Raw genomic sequence first — 25,129 nt, 5'->3', positions numbered from 1 at the left:
AGTCACTCTTAATATGGCTTATCGCCCTTAAAATGATGGTCAAACAGAGAGAATGATTCAAATCCTAGAAGGTTTGATAAGGGCATGTGTCATAGACTTCAGTAGTAATTGAAGTGAACATATACCCCTGATAGAATTCGCCTACAATAACAATTATCACGTCAATATTGGGATGACTCCATTTGAAGCCTTTACGGACGGAAGTGTCGATCACCACTGTACTGGGACAAAATAAAGGAGACATCCATGACATGCCAGAACTATTCCAAGCGACAATGGAAAAATTGGCCATTATCAAATATATACTCAAGGCTGCATAGGACCAGCAAAAGAGTTAGTCTGATCTTAAAAGAAGACAAGTGGAATTCATAGTGAGTGAAAAGGCTTATTTAAAGGTCTCATCAATACAAGGAATCCTTAGATTTAGTAAAGCTGTAAAAGTGAATCCTCGATACGTAGGACCGTTCAAAATTCTGGATAGATTGGCACGTTGTCTTACAGAATAGCATTGCCATCAGATATGTCTAGAATCCATAATATATTTCAGAAGTCCAAACTAAGGAAATACACCTCGAGCCCAGGCCATGTTATGGAACTTGAACCGCTCATGATCAAAGGTAACATGGGGAAAGAGCTGAAATATGAAGATGTCTCTATTTATATTGTGGATAAAAAGACCAAGTACCGAGATGATGTATCATTCCCTATGTCAAGGTGCAATGGTCAAACATACAGAACGAGAAAACTACTTCGGAGTTTGAAGAGAAAATGTGCAAGCAATACCCCTACCTTTTCCAAGGTCAAGCCGACTCATGTTTCGAGGACGAAACTTCCAATAAGGAGGGAGGGATGTGAGAACCCAAATTTTTGGACACGTAATTAATTAAATATAGACATGTATAAGAATTTATTTTCGAGTTATAATAAATTCGAAAATATAAATAATACATGGAAATCGAAATCCGGTGCAAGATACACGATAAATTAAGGCTGGACATCTACTAAATTTGGAAGAAAATATTACGCACAAGGTAGATTTTCTCAACAAGGTAGCATCCTAATATTTAAGGAATGAATATCTCGATAATTATGGAATAATTATCTCGAAATTATGGAAGAAATATCAATCGAATTATGGTAGGATTTTTACATCACCCTTATAAAATAGGAGGACCCTCTCATTCAGAATTTACATGAATTTTTTAAGTTCCTCCCCAAATTTTCGAAATTTTGCTCCTAAAACTCTGCACGAGTCATCAAAATTCTGTTCAAGTTCAGAAATTCGTTTCTCTCACTCGGGTACTTGGAATCTGATCTCCACCGTTCAGAATATGCTTCGGTATGTTTCGCATAACATATCCAAATTTCAGCAAAATCCAACGGTTAATTTTTTGTCTATAGCATTTGAAAGAAAACTGCTCAGATTTTAGGCGGGAATTCAGCATACCTACGGTTTTTCTGTATGAACAGACCTAAACGACTTCTAAACCCGATCTCCACCGTTCATAATATATTTAACGTACTTGTGAACGTACTGTAAAATTTTAAGTCCGATCCAACGGTGAAATAAGGCGCAGTGAATTTTTCAAGACGGCTGATTTTTCGGTAGATGTGCTGCTGCGTTTTCGAGGGGTTGTTTGAATGATTCTTCTATAGTGTCAGAGTTCTTCACGTTTTCTTCCAGTCTAAGGTAAGTGGGCTTGTTTTAAAGATTAAACTTTCGTTTATGCATATTTATTTCGTTTTTTGAAAATACGGTCGAGTACGTTCTTCTTCTACTCCGTTCTTGTGTTGGTTGTCATACGGTTTTGGGCACTGTGAGGATTCGACTGTATATGGGTGGGAATCCCAACCATGACGTACCCTTACGCGGTGGGGGGACATAACCGCTATACGGCCTCGCCCCCTTAGAGGAGTAAAAATTAGGGACTGATATCAGTAAACCATAGAAAGTGGATGAATCTCAGTGCTGGTAAATGTTATGCATGTGATATGAATGATGTTATGTAAGTGCAAGTCATGTGATTTTCGAAATTATCCATGTTGTTATATTGTGCTCGAACGGCCCCCATTTGCTGAGTATTTCCCAAAATACTCACCCCTTACTCTACTCTCCCCAGATAAATCAGAAAAAAAAATCGAAGAGGATGAGCAAGACCAGTTTTGGGGCTGATAATAAGATGATTCAAGAAGTTTATTTTAGTTTTGGCTTAGTAAGTTGTAAAAGCTTCCGCATATTATTTTTATCATTTTAAGAATCTACGTTGTAAAGACAATCTTTTGATTGATTATGAGTAATAAACTGGTTTTTGGTTTATATTGTACTACGAGGCTTGTTGTTTTCAATTGTGTGGTTGTAAAACAATGCCGGTGTCAACTAACCCCGGTCTCGGGGCGTGACATATATCATAAGTATTCCACCCTTTTGCTCTTCACAACTGGACTATCTCGTGTATGCATCGTTATTTAGTTTTAGTCGGTCGGTCGTAAGTGGTGTCTGGTTTGCAATACGTATGTCGTTGTGGTGTTCGTACGAACTTTTGTTTTGGATGTTATAGCAACTTGGATAAGTATGATATGGTAATTGTGGGTGTTTAACTAATGACTAAATTATGTTTTGGCTAATGAGTATTCCAACTCCAAGCAACTTGTACGTTGATTTCAACCATGCTCTTTCTTTCTTAGTTAGAGTGTTGAGTTAATGTGACACCACTATGCTGTAATATAATGCTGTAAAAAATATCATCTGTTGTTGTTATTGTATGATGACAAAATTGTTTTATTCGTCGTTGTTGCTAAAAACAAATGGCATACTTTGGTTAGTCCATCGACGTGAACCGTCCCAGAACCCAAACTACACAATGTCAAATGTGTTATTTTCCATCGTCCCCAATTACATTTGACATGAATCAACCGAATTTAAGTTTGAACTAGATGAAAATATAATCAAATGTCAACTCTTTTGTATTCAGCTTCCCATATTTATAATGTTATATCCTGAAATCCTATACACTCGAATAACGATTGTTTCAAACGAAATTGGGCATTACAGTGGCAAGATCCACACACAAGTTATATCCTCAAATCCTATGTATGTCCATTATCTCAACTTTAAACAGTGGTATTATAATAATGTGTCAAAATATAGTTCCATGTACATCATTGTAAAAAAGTGGCAAGATCCACAAACAAAAGACTCCGAGCCATTACTAAAAAGTCACAAACCTTAATAATGTGCCAAAATATAGTACCCTATACCATGTGAGGTTATGGTTTAAGTAGTCATTTGATTAAGATGATCTTTCCTTCACGATCAAGCCGCAAGAACAAAGCTAGTTTGTTGGGGTTATCCACCAGTAGCTCCGCCACACGCACTTTTTCGTCTGAAGTTAATTCCGGAATGGTTCCTAATGTGGCCAACACACTATCCATAGCATTTTCAATTTTCGAATCATATGTCATTTCTTTGATGAGGTTTGACATTGTTTCCTTCGTGATATCAGCTAAATTATTGATTGCAGCAACAATTTGGTTGTCAACTTCGTCTAATTGCTTGTGTTTCTTTGACCTCACCTTTGAAACTCCAGTTGGGTTTGAGGGGAGAGTCGGAGCTACAGACATTGATTCACCATCTCCTTCCAGTGGCCGGTAAAAGTCATCCATGCCAAATTCCATGTCAATGGGTTCATGCTCAGTCATATTTAAGACATCATGAACAACAGCTGAAAAAGTCTCCACTTGATCACCTGTTGCCCAATTATAGCCAAAGATTTTGCCCCGATCTTTATAGTGTGTCCACCGCTTGTATCACAATACTCGAACACTATTGTCGACCTGAAATATCTTCATCGTAATAACATATACATTTGAAACATGAAATTTAAAAATGTAAATTAACTTTATGACCTTGAGTATCGCGTCCCATGCCTCATTTGTAGCGTCAATCATGTTTTATGTGTCATTCCAACCAATCCCACTTTTTGCTAGCATTGATGTCAGACATCCATAATGTTTCTTCCATATGTGTATTTTGGAAGTTATGTGGGGATGCCCACGTAAATCTGAATCTTTGAATGCATTCCTCATTGCAGATTCCAATAAAGGTAAATACCCATTACGGAATCCGTTCTCCGTTTTATATCTTTTGCTTATTATATCTTTCAATGCCACAATTAGAACCTTTTCCTCAGGGGCGTCCAACTACGTCGCAACTTATCTGTTTTTTTACCTTTCGAAGTCACACTTGTGCTATCCATTTCTTCGAATGTTTATACTATGTTAACCTGTTACACATTAACGTGAGAAGTTAGAATGGGAGATGCAACATTATATTTGAAAAGGGATAAACAAATTTGAGAACATAATTTCAAAAACAACAAATAATCCAATACATAATTCACAAAACAATTGTTTTCACAAACATCAGTAGTACGTAACTAGCAAAGAAAAACAAGTTTGCAATCCAGATACAATAACATATAACACTTTTCTCAGTTGTGGTACATCGACATTGCAAAGTTATCTCTCCACATATCCCATGCATCGGAGGAATTAAAATCATCAATAAAATAATTCTCATTCTATGGCATTGGGCTTAATGTCTCGTCTTCAATCTCGTCAACAAGATTATCCAGCATTTGAGCTCGAATGAAGTTGTGTAACAAAATCCAAGCCATTATGATTCTTTTCGGAGTTTTAAGTGGGTAGAAAGAAGGACTTCGAAGAATAACCCGTCTTTTCTTAAGCAAGCCAAAAGCTCTTTCAATCACATTCCTAGCTTTGTTGTGTCTCCATTTGAAGAGTGCTTTATAATTCTGTGAAGCATTTTTGCGATTGCCCCAAGCATCCCTATGGTATGGTACTCTTCTATATGGAGTTAAGAATCCATGGACGTTTGCATATCCGTTGTCGCACAAATAGTAACAACCTACCATTGAAATCTTATATTTTGTTAATAAATTTCCATTTAAAACAATAATGAATAAGGAATCCAAAAAAAAGTATGGTGAAATAACATGACAATATGAAACAATATTTTAACCTCTTTCAACTTTAAGTCCGTCATCACGTGATAATGCATCACGAAGAACTCGGGCATCCGCTGCCGATCCTTCCCACCCACAGAGGGCATAAATAAAGTTCATATCTCGGTTGCACACTCCCAAAACATTCACGGCAATGGTTCCTTTTCTGGTTCTGTACTTTCCCTTCTCTAATACAGGCACATGAACATTTATATATGTACCATCCAACGCACCAATACAACCCTAAAAAATAAGTTACATAAATAGGATAAACAGGTATCAGGATGACTACTATAAGGTATTGTACGGACAACATTATAAATGGAATTTGTAATAAGTAGTATTCAAAAAATGTTCATATTACCTTGAGCCATTTCCACGTCTCGTCGGTGCAGGTTTCATCGACTGGGGAAGGCTTCACAAGCAGTATAGTATGTAACTTCAATACTGACCCCAACACTTCATGGAAATGGGTGCTGATTGTTTGACCAGTTCGTAGATAATCATGACCAATGAGTCGGTTTTTTTTTATGATGCGCCAAAATAGACAAAAACATTGCGACTTTTTCTTCAGTCCTAACATATCTAGAATGGTCCAACCCGCCGATGTGGGTTAGCAAGTAACATAGTTGTGCAATAGAATTTCTATTCATCCTCAAATTAACCACACATTGAACATCTCTGGTTTCAATAATTCTTCTCAAATGGTTCATTTGTGCAGTGATTCTTTCCGTCATGATGTACGAAGCTGACGTTCTACGTGCTTGACGACGTCGTTCGGCGATACATCTCGTGCGATGTCGTATTAAAAGACATACCATAAAAATTATACGTACAATCATTTGGTGTAGCAGCAGGAAAATTCTAGTGTTATCACGTCTACGGTCCATTTTGCACACTTACTTACCAAATGTAATAAAATTTAGAACAAGAAAATACATAAAATACCTAATCTCACAAGCATAGTTAATAAAGTTGTAACTCTTGTATATCAGTTTAATATGTAGCATTACAAAAAAATTCTACAAGTTACAAAAAGAGTTTGTGTTGTAGAATAGCCAAAGACAAATTGACAACGAATATCTCCTACAATGTCACATGAGCAAAATTTTTCAGGATTCACGCCAAAAAAAAATGTACAGTAACAGAACAGACCAAACAAACGACAGCAAAACAATATTCCGTTTGTAAAACACATTTGTACCAAAAATCGAAAAAAGAAACACAAATTTATCATCACTGGATAGTTTTCCTCACATTTATCTACTCTGAAAGACTTTATGCATGAGATGCAACATCAATAATCACACATAGCTTAAAAACTATTTTTCTGAAATTTTTCCTTCGAATAAGCTTCAGATTTATTCGGATCTTTCTTAGAAATGAGGATCTACGGTTGACCACTTTCAATTTCGAAGCTATTGTGCAGCGGTCGTTTCTTCTGAAGAAATAAGGACAATGGCGGTACAAGACCCACTTGCAATTTTTTAATTCACAATCAGGGGTATTTTGGTCATTAATCTTTCTGAGTGTAGCAGGATAAATATTATCCTTCTTCAATGCATAGATTTATTCTCCAACTCAAACAGTAAAAGTTGTCTAACAAATAGTCAATGTCAAATTAAAAAATGAAAGCAAACAAAAGATTACTAAATAATCCAACCTTAATAATACTTACCAAACTGGGCCTTATTAAATAAAAAAATCGTAAACCATACATAAAAAATCACTAAAATTGGGAATCCAATTGCGATAATGGAGTACATATACTTACTTTGTGAAATTCAATTTAAACATTCGACATATTTTAGATAATCATTACACTGTAGAAACTAAATCTGTAATTAGTAGTAATTTTTCATTTTCAAGAAAAAAAACCAAAATAATTAGGAATCATATCATTGTAATTGATTATAAATAATCTCTTAAATTCGGTCTACATATTGAACACATTTCAAATAATAATTATATTACATAAACTAAAAACTGTGATCTAGTAAAAATTGTGAGGTAATATAATTATTTCAAATTAAAGAACATCACATTATATATTGGACATCATATCCTTACAATCAAGTATACATTCCACACCTATACAAATATTTCATTCAATTATTTTTCTAGAAAATTAGATTTAGGAGTGTAGGAAAGGGAATGTGTTTAGAGAGGATTAATAGACACTTTAAATTTTTTTCAAAAACTTGAAATGTTCTCGAGTTGGCCTTAATAGTTATTAGCTATCAACACCCTTTCTCTCGACAAGCTACATGTAGATGACACTTGAAAAGTTCTTTTCAAAGTACGAACAAGATCGACTGGATCTAGCGAATAATTATGTTCAATTAATTTCAAAATGAACAAGTTGAGCTAGTAAAAATAACACATATATTTTTATGAAATTTCGGATATTGAATCCTTCTTAATCTCTTATTCTTCTATTTAGGAAAGAATTCACTAGAAAACTTTAGTTTTACAACAACTTATAACAAGCACTTCAGTTTAGGGCTTATCAGATGCCTAACTGAAGATTGACATGTAAGCTTGTTTGAGTTCTGGCGATAAAGAATGCTTAAGAGTTTGTTCGTAACTTGGTTCTAACCTTCAAATGAAAGGGAGCAATCTCTATTGAAAGTAAAACTTCTTTCAAAATTAAGTGATATGAATCCTCGTATGAAAGAAAGGCAAACATGATTATTTGAAATCGTGCCCTCAATTCAATAACGAATGAGGATCCGTGTTGTGATATCCCGATCTTTTGAATCAAGTATTGCGTGTTATTCACCTCTAAACTATGAAAAGCTTAGCAACAAATAATCACAAGAAAACAACCGACACTTGATAAGTGCAATTTATTGCACTTTTATTACTTGTATTTAACTTGGAATTTTGTGATTCTTGAGCAGGTTTTATGCAATTTGTTGTTGTAGTTTGGAAGCTTAGGATGAGAGTTTGGAATAATAAAATGTCGAATTGGAAAGTGCAAAAGATCAAAAATACAGAAGCTTTAGCGCACCTGCGGTAAGAAAAGCACCGCACCCGCGGTGAAGCACTGCACCCGCACTGAAAAACGCACCGCACCTGCGCTCACACACCAGTAGAAGCACGGCACCCGCGATGACTTCTTAACCTCACCTGCGGTCCTTGCACGACAGAATCCGAAAAATCTGTATTTTGGTGTGCTGCGCATGGAAGTCCAAGATTTTGGTGTACTGCGGATTGAGGCTTGTCTGGGACTATAAAATACATCATTTACTTACTATCTACGGTATTGGGGAGCCAAGGGAAGAGTAGAGGCTGCTGCTAGAAGATTGAAGACTCAAGTTCATCAAGTTTTTGGGAAATCTTTTGCACAACTCCGGGGACGGAATCAGCACTTCAAACTCTTGTTGTAAGTTCTTCTTTCTTTTATTTTTCATTTGATATGTCTTGTTTTAGAACAATGTTTTGTTGTTTTTCTTGTGTTATTATGAATTAATTTTTATTTCTAGAGGAAAGATGAAACAAAACTAGAAACCATGTGTTAGAATCTATGAACTAAGCTATTTAAGTTCTTCATATTGCTCATTTGTATTGTTCTAATCTTAATGCTTTCAATTTAATGGCCATAATTTGAATGATTTATATGTTTACAATTTATCACTCGCAAGAGGAAATTATAAACAAGAAATAGAAAAAGTACATCAATGGTATTTATAGAGTTCGGGAGGGCCTATAATGCTATCGAAGCCCATAGAGAATTTAGTGCTTGATGTGTTATTTATTTGTAGACAGTTGATGGGAATATTGCAATCCATTTTTAGATAACTAATATCTACTTAACATTCGGGAGAGGGAGTAGATAATTATAGGATTCTTGGCTAATGAATAAGAAGGATTTTTATAACATAGCTACAAGAAATTACACATGGTGGATAGTTGCGTGAAATCGGACCTCTAGATCTTTTATTCCATTATTATTTGTTACAATTTGGTGCTATATTTAAATCCATTTTCAATTTAGTTATTCTTGCAACCAAATCTTTTAATTCATTTTTCTAAATAAAGTCGAGACTATTTTAATCAGAAGCACTAATATACATTTATATACATAATCCTCGTGGGATCGACACTTGTACTCAAAAATACATTTTACTATAACTTGACATCGTGTGCTTGCGAGCAATTAAGAAAACACGCAACAACACTCGAATGAACCTTCGAAGAACTCGCCTTTGACAATCCATGTAAGAACGATCGATAAACGCCACAAAGCATAAACTTTGATAAGTTTGATTTATGATATAAAGCAAAAAGCTTGTTGTTGTTTGAGAGAAAACTCAAGAACAAGGTAATTCAATCTTCAATAATGTCTTTAAAAATGTTCAAAATTTCGTCAATATATTTTAAGAAAATAAGAAAGAATTTGAAATTTATTTACCTAAACAACTTGGACTCTAAACTAGGAAACTAGGATTTTCCCGCAGCTTGGCACGCTTGAGCAGTAAGATTTGACCGCTCGACGCCGAGCGTTCTGGATTTTTGGCGCTCGAGCGATAAGATTTGGTCGCTCGGGCGCCAAGGCTTCTGGACTCCTCATCATTTATCACTTGAATAATGTTCCTATGACTCCCAAACTGACTCCCATGAATCACGAACCTTTCAGCACTTTGCACCTCGCTTGTAGGCCCTTCTCGATTGCTCGTGATTCCATGTAGTGCCTCCTTGAATCTCTTTAGTCATCCTCTTGTGATTGGTCTCTCCGCCTACTCTAAAGGACCTTGGACCTTAACCATCAGTGGTCGCATCATTAAGATTCTTGCAACGCTCGACTTTGGCTTTTTCTGATGCAAAAAGCAACTTGTTTCCGGTCTTCTTTCTCTTCCTAGTATACCTCAATTAATGCACATTGACATTATTCCAATTATGATAAATAGCAGTTATGTAAAGTTGTTCTCATAAGAGAGAAAGACTACAGTGAATCTTTATCTTATTATGAGATATTCTCGATCTTATGATATTCTCAGATATTGGGCATGATTGTTCAATAAATATCTGAAACGTCCGCCTAGTAGTTTGGATCTGTCTTGGAATACGAGAACACCAGTCAGAGGCATCTTATCTTTAATCTTGAGAACATCTCGGAATTTACAACGGTCGTAAGACTTGATAGTAAAATGTCTAGCTGGATTGGCACGCAGTTCAGATAGGATCTTGAGAAAGAAGCCAGCCGGTTTGAATTTTGGACATCCAGCTCGAAAAACAACTCGATGTTACGTATAATAACAAATGAAGGATATTTAATCTAACAAGGGATAAATGAAAAAAAAAAAGCAAGAATAAAAGTGACACCAACACTTAAAATGACACCAACAAAGCGCAATAAGTGCACGATTGAATTAAATAAATGCTAATATTTCCAACTTAATACATTCAAATAAAAACTAGAAAAACATTGAAAAAATATACCAAATATCAAATTACCTGAATAATATTAAAGAAAAAACCTAAACAATGTAATTGAGCTATCCAGTTTTTTATTTTAAATGAAAAGCCCGTAACCTTAAAAAATGAATAATTGAGTTTGTTTCACAATGTTTGATTTTAAAGTTGATACCCCATGGATGGGCCTAGCCCAGATGGAAGACATGGATGAGCCCACTACCCTTGGGCCATCCCTAGCCCACATAGAAGACAAGCCCATCAAGGGCCCAGGTATCTTCCTATAAATACCAGGTTTGATTGTTCAGTTATGGATTCACTATATTATTTTCAGCAGCGCCCTTAGCTGCTCCCCCATATATCCTCAGTCTCTGACTTGAGTGTCGGAGGGGCTACGCCAGGATACCCTCCTGGCCCCCTCCTAACGGTCTTATTTGTGATTTCAGGCCCAGGGTAATTTTGGAGCCCGTGTCTGGATTAGTGACGCTTGCGTGGATCGGACCCTAAATTTCCCGTGAGTATCACTTGGCGCCGTCTGTGGGAACTTTTGAGTTAAGACGTAGAGATGGTAGGGAGGAGAGGGAGTGGAAGAGCCACCTCAGCATCATCGCGTCCTCGGAGGGGACCCGAATCATCTCGCGCTGAGGCGGGACAGGAACAACCGCATCTTGAGACGAGACAAGAACAACCTCGTCAAGAGGCCAGAACTGAGCAGCCCATCCACGAGACGAGGGCCGAGCAAACCCGTCCCAATGAGAATGTGGGAAACTTGACCCTGGAACAGCTGGGCCAATTTATCACCCGAACAGTGGATGAGGCCATGAAGAGGAATCAAGAGTCTATGTTTGTAGAGGAACAAGCCGCCCATCAGGAGCGGGAGGAAAATGTTGAGGTCCATCATAGCAGGGTTGAAGAGACGCAACCCCTCCAGAGTGGGGAGATTAGTGAGATGGGAGAGATGTGGAAAGAGATAAGGAGGTTGAGGGAGCAGGTGGGAAGCAGGGCGCCGGTACCCAAGAGAGGAAGCCCTTTTTCACTAGCCATCTTGGAGGAAGGGCTTCCTCCGAATTTCCGACAATCAAACGTTGGAGAGTATGACGGACATACAGACCCTGAGGAACACTTGGGGAGATTTGAGAATGCGGCTCTGTTACACCAATATTCGGACGGAGTCAGGTGCAGGGTGTTTCTGGGCACGTTGGTGAGGTCAGCCCAGCAATGGTTTAATACCCTGCAGCCCAACTCCATACAATCGTTCGAGGATTTCTCTGCAGCCTTCTTGCACCGATTTGCCAGCAGCAAGAGGCATCAAAAGAACTATTTGAGTTTGTTTGTGATGAAACAGCAAGAGGCTGAAACGTTGCGGGAGTTTGTCCAGCGCTTCAACACTGCAGCACTAGAAATACCATCGGCTACCCCTGACATCATGATAAGTGCCTTTACACAAGGACTAAGGGGAGGAGAGTTTTTTAAGTCGTTGGTCAAGAAGCCTCCGTCGAGCTATGATGATTTGTTGGCTCGAGCTGAGAAATATGTCAACCTGGAGGATGCTCAACGATACAGGAGGATGGAAAACCGGCCCGGAAGAAGTAGGGTGGAGGGAGTCGAGAGAGGTGGAAAGAAGAGGGGTGCAGGGGAAAGAGATGAGGACAGAACCAAAGATAGAAGACAATTCTCATCACATGTTCCTCTGAATAGGAGTCGAGATAAGGTGATGGAGGTGAGGGAGTCGAGGGAAAGGGGGGAGAAGTCGCAGAGGGTCGAGAGCAGTGCTCGACCTCCGCCACGGGGTAGACAAGAAGGGTCCTCGTCTGGGAGTGAGCTGAGATCTCGCCCGTCTTCTAGGCGGGGTCGAGGCCCTCCATGGATACATCCGAGGATCGAAGAGCCGAGGAGAGAGGGTCGAGGTCAGGATGTCCCTCGGGAGCCCGCTGAACCGAGGAGGAGAACGAATGAGGATAATCACCCGACGAGAGGAATGATTCATATGCTCTCGGGGGGTGCTACTGATGGGGATTCCGGGCGAGCGCGGAAGGCGCATGGGAGGAGGTTGGAGAATTTTGAGATATATAGTGGTGCAGACTTACCACAAGACCCCGTCATCAGCTTTGGGCCGGAAGACCTCCGAGGCGTTGTGACTCCACATAACGATGCCTTGGTGGTGACGGCCACCATTGCCAATTATGATATGGCAATGATATTTATTGATAATGGAAGCTCCGTGAACGTCTTGTTTAAGAGCACGTTGGATCAAATGAAGATGAGAGGATTTGAGTTTGAGCCGGTATCCACCCCGCTGTATGGGTTTGCAGAACACGTCATCTTACCTTTGGGTCAGATTGTTCTTCCCCTATCCTTGGGGACTGATCCTCGGCGGGTAACAAAGGTGATAGCCTTCACTGTAGTAGATACCCAGTCATCGTATAGTGGAATTCTAGGACGACCAGCCCTGAAGGATTTTAGAGCAGTAGCTTCCAGTTATCATCAGAATCTTAAGTTTCCTGTGGGAAGAGGAGTTGGAGTCCTATGCGGGGACCAAAAAGTTGCACGTCGTTGTTATGAAAGAATCGTGAAGGAAGAAGAAAAGAGAAGTCACGAGCATTCGCATGGAAGCTTGAGCTCAGTCTTGCAGTTGTAGAGTCATTCGGAGAAGATTCAAAATGGGTAACTTTGTCCTGTGGAGGTACAAGAGGAGCTGAGAGGAAAGTTGGAGAATGCGCTGGGTAAGGCTCTAAAGAGGCATGGGAACGCTTACCACCTTAGAGAACATCTTTACTTCATTTTTGATGTATTTCGTTCCTGAATTTGTCTTACGTTATCAGTTGATATTTAATAAAGCCAAGTTCTTATATTAAGTTCGTGGTTGTTCTTGTATTATGAGGATTATATGAATTTTATTTTACCTGCTTAGGCTGCGCCTAGTAGAGGAGAAGAGTGGGGGGGGAGAAAAGTTAAATTTTTCCTGCTAAGGCATCGCCTAGGAGTAGAGGCTGAGGTGGAGAATATTTATTTTCCTGCTAAGGCATCGCCTAGCAGAGGAGCAGAGTCGGCGATGAGAGGAGCAGAGTGGAAGAGAAGAATTTTTATTTTCCTGCTAAGGTATCTCCTAGCAGAGGAGTTAGAGGGTGGGGGCGTTGAATTTTATTTTCCTGCTAAGGCCCGGCTTAGCAGAGGAGTTAAAGGGTGGAGGTGTTGATTCTATTTTCCTGCTAAGGCCCGGCTTAGCAGAGGAGTTAGGAGATGATGAGGTGAGAGTTTGATTTTTCCTGCTAAGGCCCGGCTTAGCAGAGGAGTTAGATGGTGGAGATGTTGATTTTATTTTCCTGCTAAGGCCCGGCTTAGCAGAGGAGTTAAAGGGTGGAGGTGTTGATTCTATTTTCCTGCTAACTGCTAAGGCCCGGCTTAGCAGAGGAGTTAGATGGTGGAGATGTTGATTTTATTTTCCTGCTAAGGCCCGGCTTAGCAGAGGAGTTAAAGGGTGGAGGTGTTGATTCTATTTTCCTGCTAAGGCCCGGCTTAGCAGAGGAGTTAGGAGATGATGAGGTGAGAGTTTGATTTTTCCTCCTAAGGCCCGACTTAGCAGAGGAGTTAGATGGTGGAGATGTTGATTTTATTTTCCTGCTAAGGCATCGCCTAGCAGAGGAGTTAGAGGGTGGAGGTGTTGATTTTATTTTCCTGCTAAGGCCCGGCTTAGCAGAGGAGTTAGGAGATGATGAGGTGAGAGTTTGATTTTTCCTGCTAAGGCCCGGCTTAGCAGAGGAGTTAGAGGGTGGAGGTGTTGACTTTATTTTCCTGCTAAGGCATCGCCTAGCAGAGGAGTTAGAGGGTGGAGGTGTTGATTTTATTTTCCTGCTAAGGCCCGGCTTAGCAGAGGAGTTATGAGATGATGAGGTGAGAGTTTGATTTTTCCTACTAAGGCCCGGCTTAGCAGAGGAGTTAGAGGGTGGAGGTGTTGACTTTATTTTCCTGCTAAGGCATCGCCTAGCAGAGGAGTTAGAGGATGGAGGTGTTGATTTTATTTTCCTGCTAGGGCCCGGCCTAGCAGAGGAGTTAGAGGGTGGAGGTGTTGAATTTAAATTTTCCTGCTAAGTTATCACCTAGCAGAGGAGTTAGATGGAGGAGTTGAATTTTATTTTCCTGCTAAGACCCGGCTTAGCAGAGAAGCTAGAGGGTGGGGGTAGTGAATTTTTATTTTCCCGCTAAGGCATCACCTAGCAGAGGAGCGGAGTTTGAGAGGAGAAAAATGTTATTTTCCTGCTAAGGCATCGCCTAGCAGAGGAGAAGAGTGGATGAGGAGAATTAAATTTATTTTTCCTGCTAAGGTGTCACCTAGCAGAGGAGTTAGAGGGTGGAGATGTTGAGTTTTTATTTTCTTGATAAGACATCGCCTAGCAGAGGAGCAAAGTTTGGGAAGAGAAAAATTTATTTGGTTAGTCGATAACAAAAGATGTTTACGGGGAGCAGAGTTTACGGGGATCGACCTGCCCGGTCAGGTCGCGGGGAAATCACACAACCATTCGCAAGGGAATATATCAAAATTCTCAACGTACTGGACGAGCGCTCGATGCGTTGGGCGAGCGTGAAGAGGCGAGCGAGTGGCTGCGGGCTGAGCGGGTGTGCGAGGCGAGATGGGGGGCGCTGGACGAGCAGGCGCACTTGGGCGAGGGTGGAGCGGCGTGAGGCGTGCTAGGGGCGCCGGGCGAGCGCTTGGCTGGGCGAGCGTGGCGCTCTGCGGGGGCGAGCGTGGCGCTCGGAGGGGACGAGCGCTTGGCTGGGTGAGCAGGCGTGCTGGGGGCGCCGGGCGAGAGCTTGGCTGGGCGAGCAGGCGTGCTAGGGGCGCCGGGCGAGAGCTTGGCTGGGCGAGCAGGCATGCTGGGGGCGCCGGGCGAGAGCTTGGCTGGGCGAGCGTGGCGCTCGACGAGGGCGAGTGCTTGGCTAGGCGAGCGTGGGCGCTCGGCTGGGCGAGCTTAGGCGAGGGGGCGAGGTGGCGAGGGCGAAGCTTGGGCGAGGTGCTGGCAGGCGAGGGGGCGAGGGGCGAGCGTGGAGAGGAGCTGGCGCGTGGGCTTGGGCGAGCTCGGCTGGGCAGGGAGACGGCGAGGCAGGCGAGGCGGGCGTGTGGGCCTGGGCGAGGGGCGAGCGTGGCACCCAGCAGGGCGAGCGGGAGGATGGCGAGGCGCGACGCGCGGGGCTGGGTGCCTGGGCGAGCGAGGGGCTCGGCTGGGCGCTCGGCAGGAGACGAGGGGCAGGGGGCTCGGCTGGGCGAGCTCGGCAGGGCGAGCGGGAGGATGGCGAAGCGCGGCGCACGGGGCTGGGCGCTTGGATGCGTGGGGCTGGGCGAGCTTGAATGGGGTTTCGGCGAGGGTAGCGAGGCGAGGACTCGGGCATGGGGGGGGAGAGCTGGTGAACGAATTGAAGAGAAAACTATAACAAGATTGCGATATGATTTAATTTGTTTCCAAATCTTTGGAGACTGACAAACGACCGGAAGAAAATACACAACTCGTATCCGGTGACCCGAGGACAACACAACTAATCGAACTTTGAACCTACGATTCAGTTCGACTCGGGAGGGGGAGACTGGTGATACCCCAGGGATGGGCCTAGCCCAGATGGAAGACATGGATGAGCCCACTACCCTTGGGCCATCCCTAGCCCACATAGAAGACAAGCCCATCAAGGGCCCAGGTATCTTCCTATAAATACCAGGTTTGATTGTTCAGTTATGGATTCACTATATTATTTTCAGCAGCGCCCTTAGCTGCTCCCCCATATATCCTCAGTCTCTGACTTGAGCGTCGGAGGGGCTACGCCAGGATACCCTCCTGGCCTCCTCCTAACGGTCTTATTTGTGATTTCAGGCCCAGGGTAATTTTGGAGCCCGTGTCTGGATTAGTGACGCTTGCGTGGATCAGACCCGTGAGTATCAAAAGTAAAAAGATATAAAAAATTTTATTCAAAGGCAAAAAAAATCACAAATCACAATGACGGAAAAACAGAAATAAATCAATAAAGACTTTGTTTTTATTGATTTTTAATATTATTGTTATTTAAACATAAATTAAATCAATTAAAAAAATATTCTAACACGCATATCACAGATTCAATCTAGTTTCTGAACCCTAAATCAAAATAATTTTATTTATTTGTTTATGTATGTTCGGGGTACAGGTCAATACCAAAGCAGGAAGTGGAGCTTCGTCAAGACAAGTGAGGATTCCCTTAAATCTTCCATGGAAATTGGAAACAACTCCTTCTGATATCTCTAATTCCCGTAGATTATTCTACTCCCTCCAAATATGTATGCCACAGTATAGTGAGCAGGTTACACATTTCTGTGTGATTAGGGTTTTACGATAAGCTAATTTCGATGGCAAAAGCTCCTCCTGTTGCGGCTCGGTGGATTCCCGAAGATGATCTCTTATTGAAGAATGCAGTTGAGGTAAATGTAATTTATGGTTATTTTCGCCTCGCCCTTTGATTGATTGTCTTGTTAATTTCATTTTTTTAAAAAGTTTTTGTAAGGGAAATCTGAGGTAATTTTTCTTGAATCAATTGAATCTAGTTGTTGATGATATGTTGCGAAAGAAATCAGTTATTTATCATATGCATATTTGGTGTCTAATTCTAGAATTGTGAGAAGTGCTTCTTTGTGATATTGTTTTTTGTTTTTCTACACTCTTCGATGGTCAGGATAGAATCACAGTGCTAGATAATGTTTACAAAAATGCAAATATTCTCTCTTTTTTGTAGCACATACAGAAAGTGAGATAGAGATGGTCAATTTAAAATTTTTAAGTTATGCTCGGTTTTTTTTAGTTTAGGACTAAACCTTGAGGTGAGGAGGGAGTATCTCTCTCATTGTAACCAATTTTTGTGCTTGAATATTTAAGAAAAGCATATGGATTGAAGATGATGTTTGCTTCTTGTTGTGATTTGGCCTGGGGAAATTAAAGTCATCGGTTTTAAAGATATGATTTTGATGAATAGCTTAAGAAAAAAGAAAAGCAACAGAAACTCCGAGCAACCTTCTTAAGCTAAATATGGTTCGAAAAGCTGAAGACATTTATAAATTCTATCTCCACTAGGACATTAGAAGGAGCACAATTACCTAATGAAACTGTAAATATCCAGTTATGTATAATATGTCTCTATTATGATCTTGTCGACATTTTTCAGCAAAATTCCATTTAGCACAAAATACTTAAATTCATTTGCAAGCCTCAGGTTAGATCCCAAACCTTTCTAGCTCTGTCTGGTACTTGCCCATTTATAAATTAACAAAAATTCTCCCAACTCCAACTCTCTAAAACTCTTGTAGTTCAATCATGTTGGTATCTTATATGCTTTTATTGAAATCATCAGAAAATTAGATGGAAAGATAGTATGAGAGACTCAAAAACATATTATTGTGAACGCAAGTGCTTCGTAGATGACCTGAGAGTTGGCTTAGGAATGCTTGAATATGTATAGTTTGGTCTAAATTATATTCACAGTATTTGTGTTCATGAAAGCTCTGGCATTCTTTTGTGTCCAATCAATGGTCTATGGCCCATTCCTTTGTTATGCTTTTTCTAACATTGAAAACAACCAAAAAAATAAAATGAAAAGAGTGAATGCAAAGCTGAAATAAATTACATAGATGCTATTACTTGACTTGAATGGCTATACTTGAATTTCTATTTTTCTCGTCCAACGATGATTAATTTTTTCAATATATTTTCCTGATTACCTGCAGGCTTTTAATTCTAACAACGTGCCAAATCCAATATGTTTGGTTCTCTTAGTTACACTTCCAACCTTGCCAGCCCTGCATGGTGCTTGCCAATTATCCCTATTGTTAAGAGCTCACGTCGACTAGTAGGAACTTAGAAAAGTCCTACAAACTAGTCACAATAATCTCCCCATTCCTTGATGAACTCCAGTTGTCAAGAACTCTGGCATTTGCTCGTCTCCAATGCATTGTCTATGACCTCATAATTTATATCTGTCTATCATTTTGGTGTTTCTTATACTTATCTGATTTATGAATGAGAAGAAAACAAAATGAATGGGTAGATAGAGATATTGAAAAGTAAATTGCTGTGAATGTCAATGCTAAAGCGTATAATTTCCTGTCCTACTGGTAATAAACTGTTGCAGCACTTGCTTGTCTAATTTCTATTAGACCTTTGTCTAGCAATGCAGTAAATCTGATACTTTCTGTTTCTTGGTCAGGGTGGTGCATCCTTGGAAGCACTCGCTAAAGGTGCAGTCCAATTTTCTCGCAGATTTACTTTACGAGAACTGCGTGACAGATGGCACTCTCTTCTCTATGATCCAGATATTTCAGGTCAATCATCTGCTCACATGTTTGAGCTTGAGATCTCTGGCTTCAACCCTTCATCAAAGTTTGTTAGATCAGATAATAACTTGAAAGGAAATAAAGAGATCTCACAGAAGAGGAAATTGGGCAGTATCCGAAGGAAATATTATGCCATGCGAAAAAAATTTCGTAGTGAATTTTTCAGTAACTCTGCTTTTAGTTTATTCGAACCTGATGCTCTTGAATTCAGTGGGCATGGTGCTGATTTTCAGAAGCGGGTGACACTTGATGGTGATTCTATGGGTCAAAATTGCATTCTTGGAGATAGTATTTCGGATGATTTGCGGCTACAGGAAGAAGACTTGGATATTCTACGGCATGCCTTTCCAGAAACGGTAAGGGATATTACTGCGGCTTCGGATACAACAAATGTATCTCGGATTCTCTGTCCACGTTCCGTTGAAGAAAATTGCCCGAAGGGAATGCTCGGACGTTATGGATTTGATAAGAATGTTTCTCCATCACTACGAGGTACCGGAAACAATATGTTGAATGCAAATATCGAAAATAGAAACGGCTCGTTTACTCTCAAACATTGTTCAAGAAATGAAAATACTGGAAATGTTTCAGTTGAACTTGAGGGCTTACCATTTAAAACCACCAAGTCAGACGACTATTCTTTTCAAGAAATCGCATTTGCATCTGAGCAACCTCACTTACGTCACTTGAGAGTACAAGACATATCGGCTCCTCCCTTGCATGACATGTGCCTGCAAGATGTGGATCAGGTTTCTGATGATATGCTTCATGATAATGCTAATGGTCAGGGAAATAGATCTGCAGTGCACACAGTTGAATTTGCAGACCCAGATTCACTTTTGAACCTTTCAAACGAGAGTGAGATTCTCCTGATGGATGTGGAGGAAATGCATGCAGAGGATCAACATTGTTCTAGTAATATCACTCCAGTTATTCAGGATTCTCATATTGACTATCAGGAAAATCATCTTCCACTAGTTAATATTGAGGCACTAACAGTTTCAGAAACTAATTTTACACTTTCTCCAACTGTAAATCCTGTGGTATTGGAAGCCACTGCAACCTCTTCTCCTGGAGAAGAACAAATAAATCCGCAGTCAGTGGTTAATGTTTCCTCAAAGTCATCTGATATCACTGAACTCAGTGATGGCCAGATCTTCTGCACATTGAACTCTGAGGATACGGAAATTCCATGCAATGACGACATATTCTTACTAATCCATCCTTCCGCATCATTTGGTTCTTCTGTAACACAACCAGACCTCAGGAGTTCCGTAGGTGCATCTGCCGCAGCTCATGGGAAGAATTATGAACAAGTTTTTAATCTTCCAACTAAATCAAATGATTGCATGAATGCTTTTGGAGGACCTCAGAAGGTTGGGATACACAGGTCGCCAGAATCACTTCCCATTGACCAACTTGTTGGCTTTTCAGCGAAAATTCAAATGAATGATTCTAGAACCAACACCCTACTTCCTGGGTTTGCCTACAAGGTCAACGGAGATCCCGGTAAAGGTGGATTGGTGCACACAATTTCAAATACACCTAGCAATAGGTTGACAGAGAAAGAAGTTGCTGGAGTAGCTATTAGGGTACTTGGCTTTCCCTTTGCTTTTATGTATGCATTTTACTTGCTGGAGGATGTGATTGCATTAACATCTATATCTTACTTTGGTCATTCGCTCCTAACAGGTGAGAGACAGCCCATCAACAGTGACATTTCCTGAATCAGTTGACAATTCCTCGGGGTCAGATCAGGAAGAATCACTGATTGATGCTGAAGTGCCTTATTTTTCTGACATAGAAGCTATGGTATAGCATCTTAACATTGTTAGTTTTAAATTAAATGTTTGCCCAGCAAAACTATTTTTCTTCGAGTTTGATCTTGTATCCTGCTTACAGATACTTGAGATGGACTTAGATCCATATGAGCAAGACTACATCATTACTAGGCAAGGTAATATATGCTGTGCTCCAGTCAGTTGTAATGAATTCAACCTGTTTATCATATTGTAATATCAACCTCCATTACTGAATACTTTGACGTCATAATTTGAGTGCAAACTTATAACTTTATCATTTTTCCATGTTTTTTTCATGTAATGTTAGGTTATTTTCATCCCAAATCAAAGTCTTCTCTGTATGACATTCATAAATTGCATAGAACTTCTTATATTATTTTTCTTGCACTGTAATGTATTTTCAACATCATGAGTCTATTAGATGAAGTTTCCATGAATGGTTGCGTACATTTATTCAATCGAAGGGTTGCATTTTTAGTGCCATTGTGGTGCTTGGTAACGACTCTCATTTTGTTACGTTGTTATCTTAAATTCCAGCTACAAGTTATATGTGCGATGATACTAAGAGGACAATCGTTAGGTTGGAACAAGGTGCTCGTTCCTGTTTGCAAAGAGTAATGATTTCTCAAGGAGCTCTTGCTGTCTTATATGGCCGTCATCTGAGGCATTATATCACGAAGCCTGAGGTTCTTTATCATGATCCATAGGAAATAAGATAATAAATGATTTTCTTATTGATTTCTTTTCTCTCATTCGATTGTTTTTTTTGGAGGCACTTGATTTCCATTGCTTCTTAGTTTAATTATGTTCTTATGTCAACTTATGTTGTTTTATAGATCACGTTTCCCTTGGTGCTTGGGTCATGTCTTGTTAAACCTTTTCTTTTGTCCTATGAGCTGACCTCAATTTATTATAGGGGCACTGCATTTCTTCCATCATTTGTGTCCTTTAGTGCCATCATATTGATAAATTTGGTTAATTGTTCATTGTTCGTTTTGGTATTTTTCAATTTTTCTGGATGAATGCTTAATGAACTCTTGTTTATAGATTGTGCTTGGAAGATCAACGGAGGATGCTTATGTTGATATTGACCTGAGGAAAGAAGGCCGAGCTAATAAAATATCTAGGCGGCAGGTGTGCTTATGCTTTCTTCTTCTTTTTTTTTAATCTCTTTAGGATTACTCAACTGATGATGAATCTGAGATCATCCCTTATAAATTTTGAAAGATGAATTTGCAAAACCATCATACTCACAAATAATAAAAGTCTGTACGCATTTAACCGCAAATTTAACAAATGCTCAACGTGAAATTTCAGCAGTCATTACAAAATTTGAATAAGTTATAGGATTTATTTGTTGTTTGGTTGATTCTTTATCGCATGGCTACAAAGTTTGTTCATCATAATTACTATTTTTAACCAAATATTTTTCGAATATTCCGGTGCCTTTGTCGGAACCACCCGTTTTATATGAATAAGAAATTTTGTATATCTTTCAAATTGCAACAATATTATTGGTATCTTATTTTTGATGAATTTTTGAAGTGATTCCAAATTTTGCTTTGTTTTGCGAGACTAAGTGTCTTGCTTTCGATCATGCCGGTTGTCCCAACCGAACCAACTGCATCTCTCATGACCCCATTGTCGCGGGCCAAATGTTCTTTCTCTTGGCCTTCGAAATCGGCAGCCACATCATCATATTCGTTGTGGAAATTAGAATTATTTTTAAACTCAAGAATCGTGTTAAAAACTTTAACATCATTCCTGGGAACACCACGACTTGAAGAATAGTCCATTAAAAAAAATATTGGAATAATAATACTAAAATAAAGTAAACTGATTTTTAGTATACTCAGAAGGAAATAAATTATTTCGCCGAAAAAAAGGCTAATAATTTTATAAAGTTGCGAAAATAAATTTAAAAAAATGAGATAATTGAAGAGTTGAGGCAATTGGTAAATTTATTGAATTGCAAGAATTGTCAGAAATAAGAGAATTGTAGTTGAGAGATGTGAGGAGTTTGCAACAAATGCTTCACAATTTATAGCCAAAAAATTGGACCAAAAGGAAATTTTTTTACAGATGGATCCCAAGTCCCAACTTAGGGGCCAACACCCAACAGCTACAAAAATAGGTCCATACCCACTTTTTTTAATTATTTTTTGAACCGGACCAGTTCCGAATCCGGTTCTACTTTGTTCATGAAATAGGTTTGAACCAGGATCGGAACGGAACCGGAACCGGAACCGTCCTATTACAAAGAACCGCACAAAAGAATTTTGTTTAAGGGTTTGGGCCGGTTCAGATCCGGTTCTAAGAACCGGTTCTTAATGGGAGCTTTCGGACCAGTTCTAGGTTGAACCGCCTCCGTTAAGCATCCCTAGTTATAATTTCCAAATGCATATCTTTTTCTGAAGATGTTGGAGATTGATCCAAATCCACTATGGACAGTGATGATTCTTTTGGTGCATATTTTGATTACAAAATCTTTTATGTCAATTCTATTTGTTTTTCTTAGGCGATTATTAAGATGGAAGCTGATGGATCTTTCTTTCTGAAAAACCTTGGCAAGAGTTCAATGTCTGTTAATGGCATGACAATAGAAACTGGGCAACTTCTGAGCCTTAGTTGCAGTTGTTTAATTGAGGTATTATTCTTGTATACTAAAGATTGTATCAATCTGTTTTTTCTCAACAAAAGGTTTCATCATGAGATCAACTTCATCACCACTCATAACCTATTTCATAAGTATTTGAAAAGTTTCAATTGCCATTTATTTTTGGTGCATACGATTCATGGTGCATACAATTCATGAACAAACTTTCACTCATTTCCTTTGTCCTGTTTGGTGTATCTGATTACAAAAGCTAGAGTGAAAAAAAGTATCCACATTATGGGTGCTATTGGCATCATCACTGTTTTTCTCAGTTGTCTAAATTAATGTTAGGCTTCATTTTAAATTTTTGTATGCTTCATATTAGGAAAAACAAACTCATCGTTGCCAGTATGTTGTTTTTACTCAATCAAACTGTCATGTAAGATGGAATTTACCAGTTGCCTTCCACTGAAATTAACCTGATTGTTTTAGATTTCAAATTATCATATGAACTGGGTATATGACCCTATCCCACAGCCTATCCCTTATAAAAGCAGCTATCCTCCTGCTTCCAAATAATGGAAGTTGTCATCCCCTTCTGTGGGGGCAGCAAATGTGATTTAGTGACATAATTTTTCACCAGTTGATATAATCTTCTTTGTGAACCATCTAGTGCTATAATTTTCTTATTGACCTTGGCAAATTATCTCTTCGCCCATTGACATAATCTCCTACTCTTCTTTAAGAAACGTCAATTTCTATTTTTCATTTTCTTAATATATAATGTAAGAGCATATGACATAGATATAGCCTCATACCTTGTCCATACGTTCACTGGATTTGAAAAGATTGTGGACCTGTATGGCCTTGTCTAGTTTATGTGCAGGATATGTGTATATCATCTTATGAAGTGTAGCATACATAGAAAATCAGTTGACAAATCTTCGTTTTAAATTCATTTGGTAGCACTTAGTTTTTTGCATTATATTATCCAACACTAACCAATGTCATTAGCTCGTCCGTACGAGATATATAAAATAAATCAATGGTCCAACACTAACCAATGTCATCAGCTTGACTGTATGAAATATATGGCAATCACCCCAATATATGGTGTGATAACAATTGATTTTGGGTTGTGGATTGTGCTTTGACTTTTTAAATATATGATGTGCAGATTAAGGGAATGAGTTTCATGTTTGAGATTAACGAAAGATATGTGAAGCAGTATTTGGTAAATTTTGGCCAGAAAAACAAGAAGTCTATCAAATCCGAACAGTTAGGCAGAAGATGAATGCGGGCATACCAGAAAGGTTTCTTGTTTCTTTCCGTATATATTTATAGAAGAGCTTGTGTTCGAATTTATGTATGTGCTTCAGCTACATGTAAATATAGCAGGTTTTAGCTGTGTCCGATCTCTTATGTTACCATCCACGTATTTACTCTGTTCTTCTGTATAAATGTAGTATCTTTCTTGTAATAATTTATCAGAAGGCATTGGGTTATGTGTTGGTGGTGTTACTGTTTTGTTCTCATGATTTTTAAACCACCTCTGGAACCAGCTGTATATCTTTCTAATCTGTCAGTATAAAATTTTGTAGGTTGGACGGTTTTTCAGAAAAAAAGAACAAAAGTTACACGTGCTGTCACAAAAAAATGATTTTAATTACTGAACAGTATTGGAAAATAACAATGGACTCGAAGAGATTGTGTTAGTTCCAAAATTAGATTAGCTGAGCACGGATGAACTGGGTGGTGGGCTGTCTCATCCACTGAAAATTCCACAGTCGGGTTGATCGAGCGTTTCTTATCCCAAGAAATCGATCTGATAATGTTAAATGAGCATGAATTTATCGTAGGTGCACGAGTCTAAGTTATAACAAGGGATCAAAATAAGTTATTTGTTTAGAATTATTCGATAATATTTTATTTCTATTGTGTCAAGTAT

The 25,129-nt window shown here is 39.3% G+C and overlaps 2 protein-coding genes across 2 annotated transcripts; one reads left to right on the top strand and one right to left on the bottom strand.

The window, feature by feature from the left end:
• Positions 1 to 4,368: 4,368 nt before the first annotated feature.
• LOC142529279 (uncharacterized) lies at positions 4,369 to 6,015 on the bottom strand. The gene is made up of 3 exons (XM_075634772.1): positions 5,389 to 6,015; positions 5,042 to 5,267; positions 4,369 to 4,927 (listed from the first exon to the last, which is right to left on the bottom strand). Exons 1-3 carry the CDS (start codon positions 5,605 to 5,607, stop codon positions 4,581 to 4,583), a joined length of 792 nt encoding a protein of 263 aa, XP_075490887.1. The 5' UTR covers positions 5,608 to 6,015; the 3' UTR covers positions 4,369 to 4,580.
• A 10,566-nt stretch (positions 6,016 to 16,581) lies between these two features.
• LOC142528430 (uncharacterized) lies at positions 16,582 to 24,674 on the top strand. The gene is made up of 8 exons (XM_075633478.1): positions 16,582 to 16,881; positions 18,657 to 20,375; positions 20,476 to 20,595; positions 20,686 to 20,740; positions 21,123 to 21,271; positions 21,633 to 21,719; positions 23,104 to 23,232; positions 24,359 to 24,674. The coding sequence occupies exons 1-8, from the start codon at positions 16,810 to 16,812 to the stop codon at positions 24,473 to 24,475; spliced, it is 2,448 nt and encodes an 815-aa protein (XP_075489593.1). The 5' UTR covers positions 16,582 to 16,809; the 3' UTR covers positions 24,476 to 24,674.
• Positions 24,675 to 25,129: the final 455 nt, after the last annotated feature.

Source organism: Primulina tabacum, chromosome 16, assembly GCF_025594145.1.
Source record: "Primulina tabacum isolate GXHZ01 chromosome 16, ASM2559414v2, whole genome shotgun sequence".
In the NCBI taxonomy this organism is placed as follows: Eukaryota; Viridiplantae; Streptophyta; class Magnoliopsida; order Lamiales; family Gesneriaceae; genus Primulina; species Primulina tabacum.
This window is presented reverse-complemented; position numbering and strand designations above follow the sequence as displayed.

Excerpts from the sequence above, each read along its gene's own strand:
- LOC142529279 (XM_075634772.1), bottom strand. The coding sequence starts at position 5,607 with ATGTTAGGACTGAAGAAAAAGTCGCAATGTTTTTGTCTATTTTGGCGC. Across the intron at positions 5,268-5,388 it reads AGACGTGGAAATGGCTCAAG|GGTTGTATTGGTGCGTTGGA; the intron begins GTAATATGAACA and ends CTTATTTTTTAG. Across the intron at positions 4,928-5,041 it reads CGGACTTAAAGTTGAAAGAG|GTTGTTACTATTTGTGCGAC; the intron begins GTTAAAATATTG and ends TTTCAATGGTAG.
- LOC142528430 (XM_075633478.1), top strand. The coding sequence starts at position 16,810 with ATGGCAAAAGCTCCTCCTGTTGCGGCTCGGTGGATTCCCGAAGATGAT. Across the intron at positions 16,882-18,656 it reads TATTGAAGAATGCAGTTGAG|GGTGGTGCATCCTTGGAAGC; the intron begins GTAAATGTAATT and ends TTTCTTGGTCAG. Across the intron at positions 20,376-20,475 it reads TTGCTGGAGTAGCTATTAGG|GTGAGAGACAGCCCATCAAC; the intron begins GTACTTGGCTTT and ends CGCTCCTAACAG.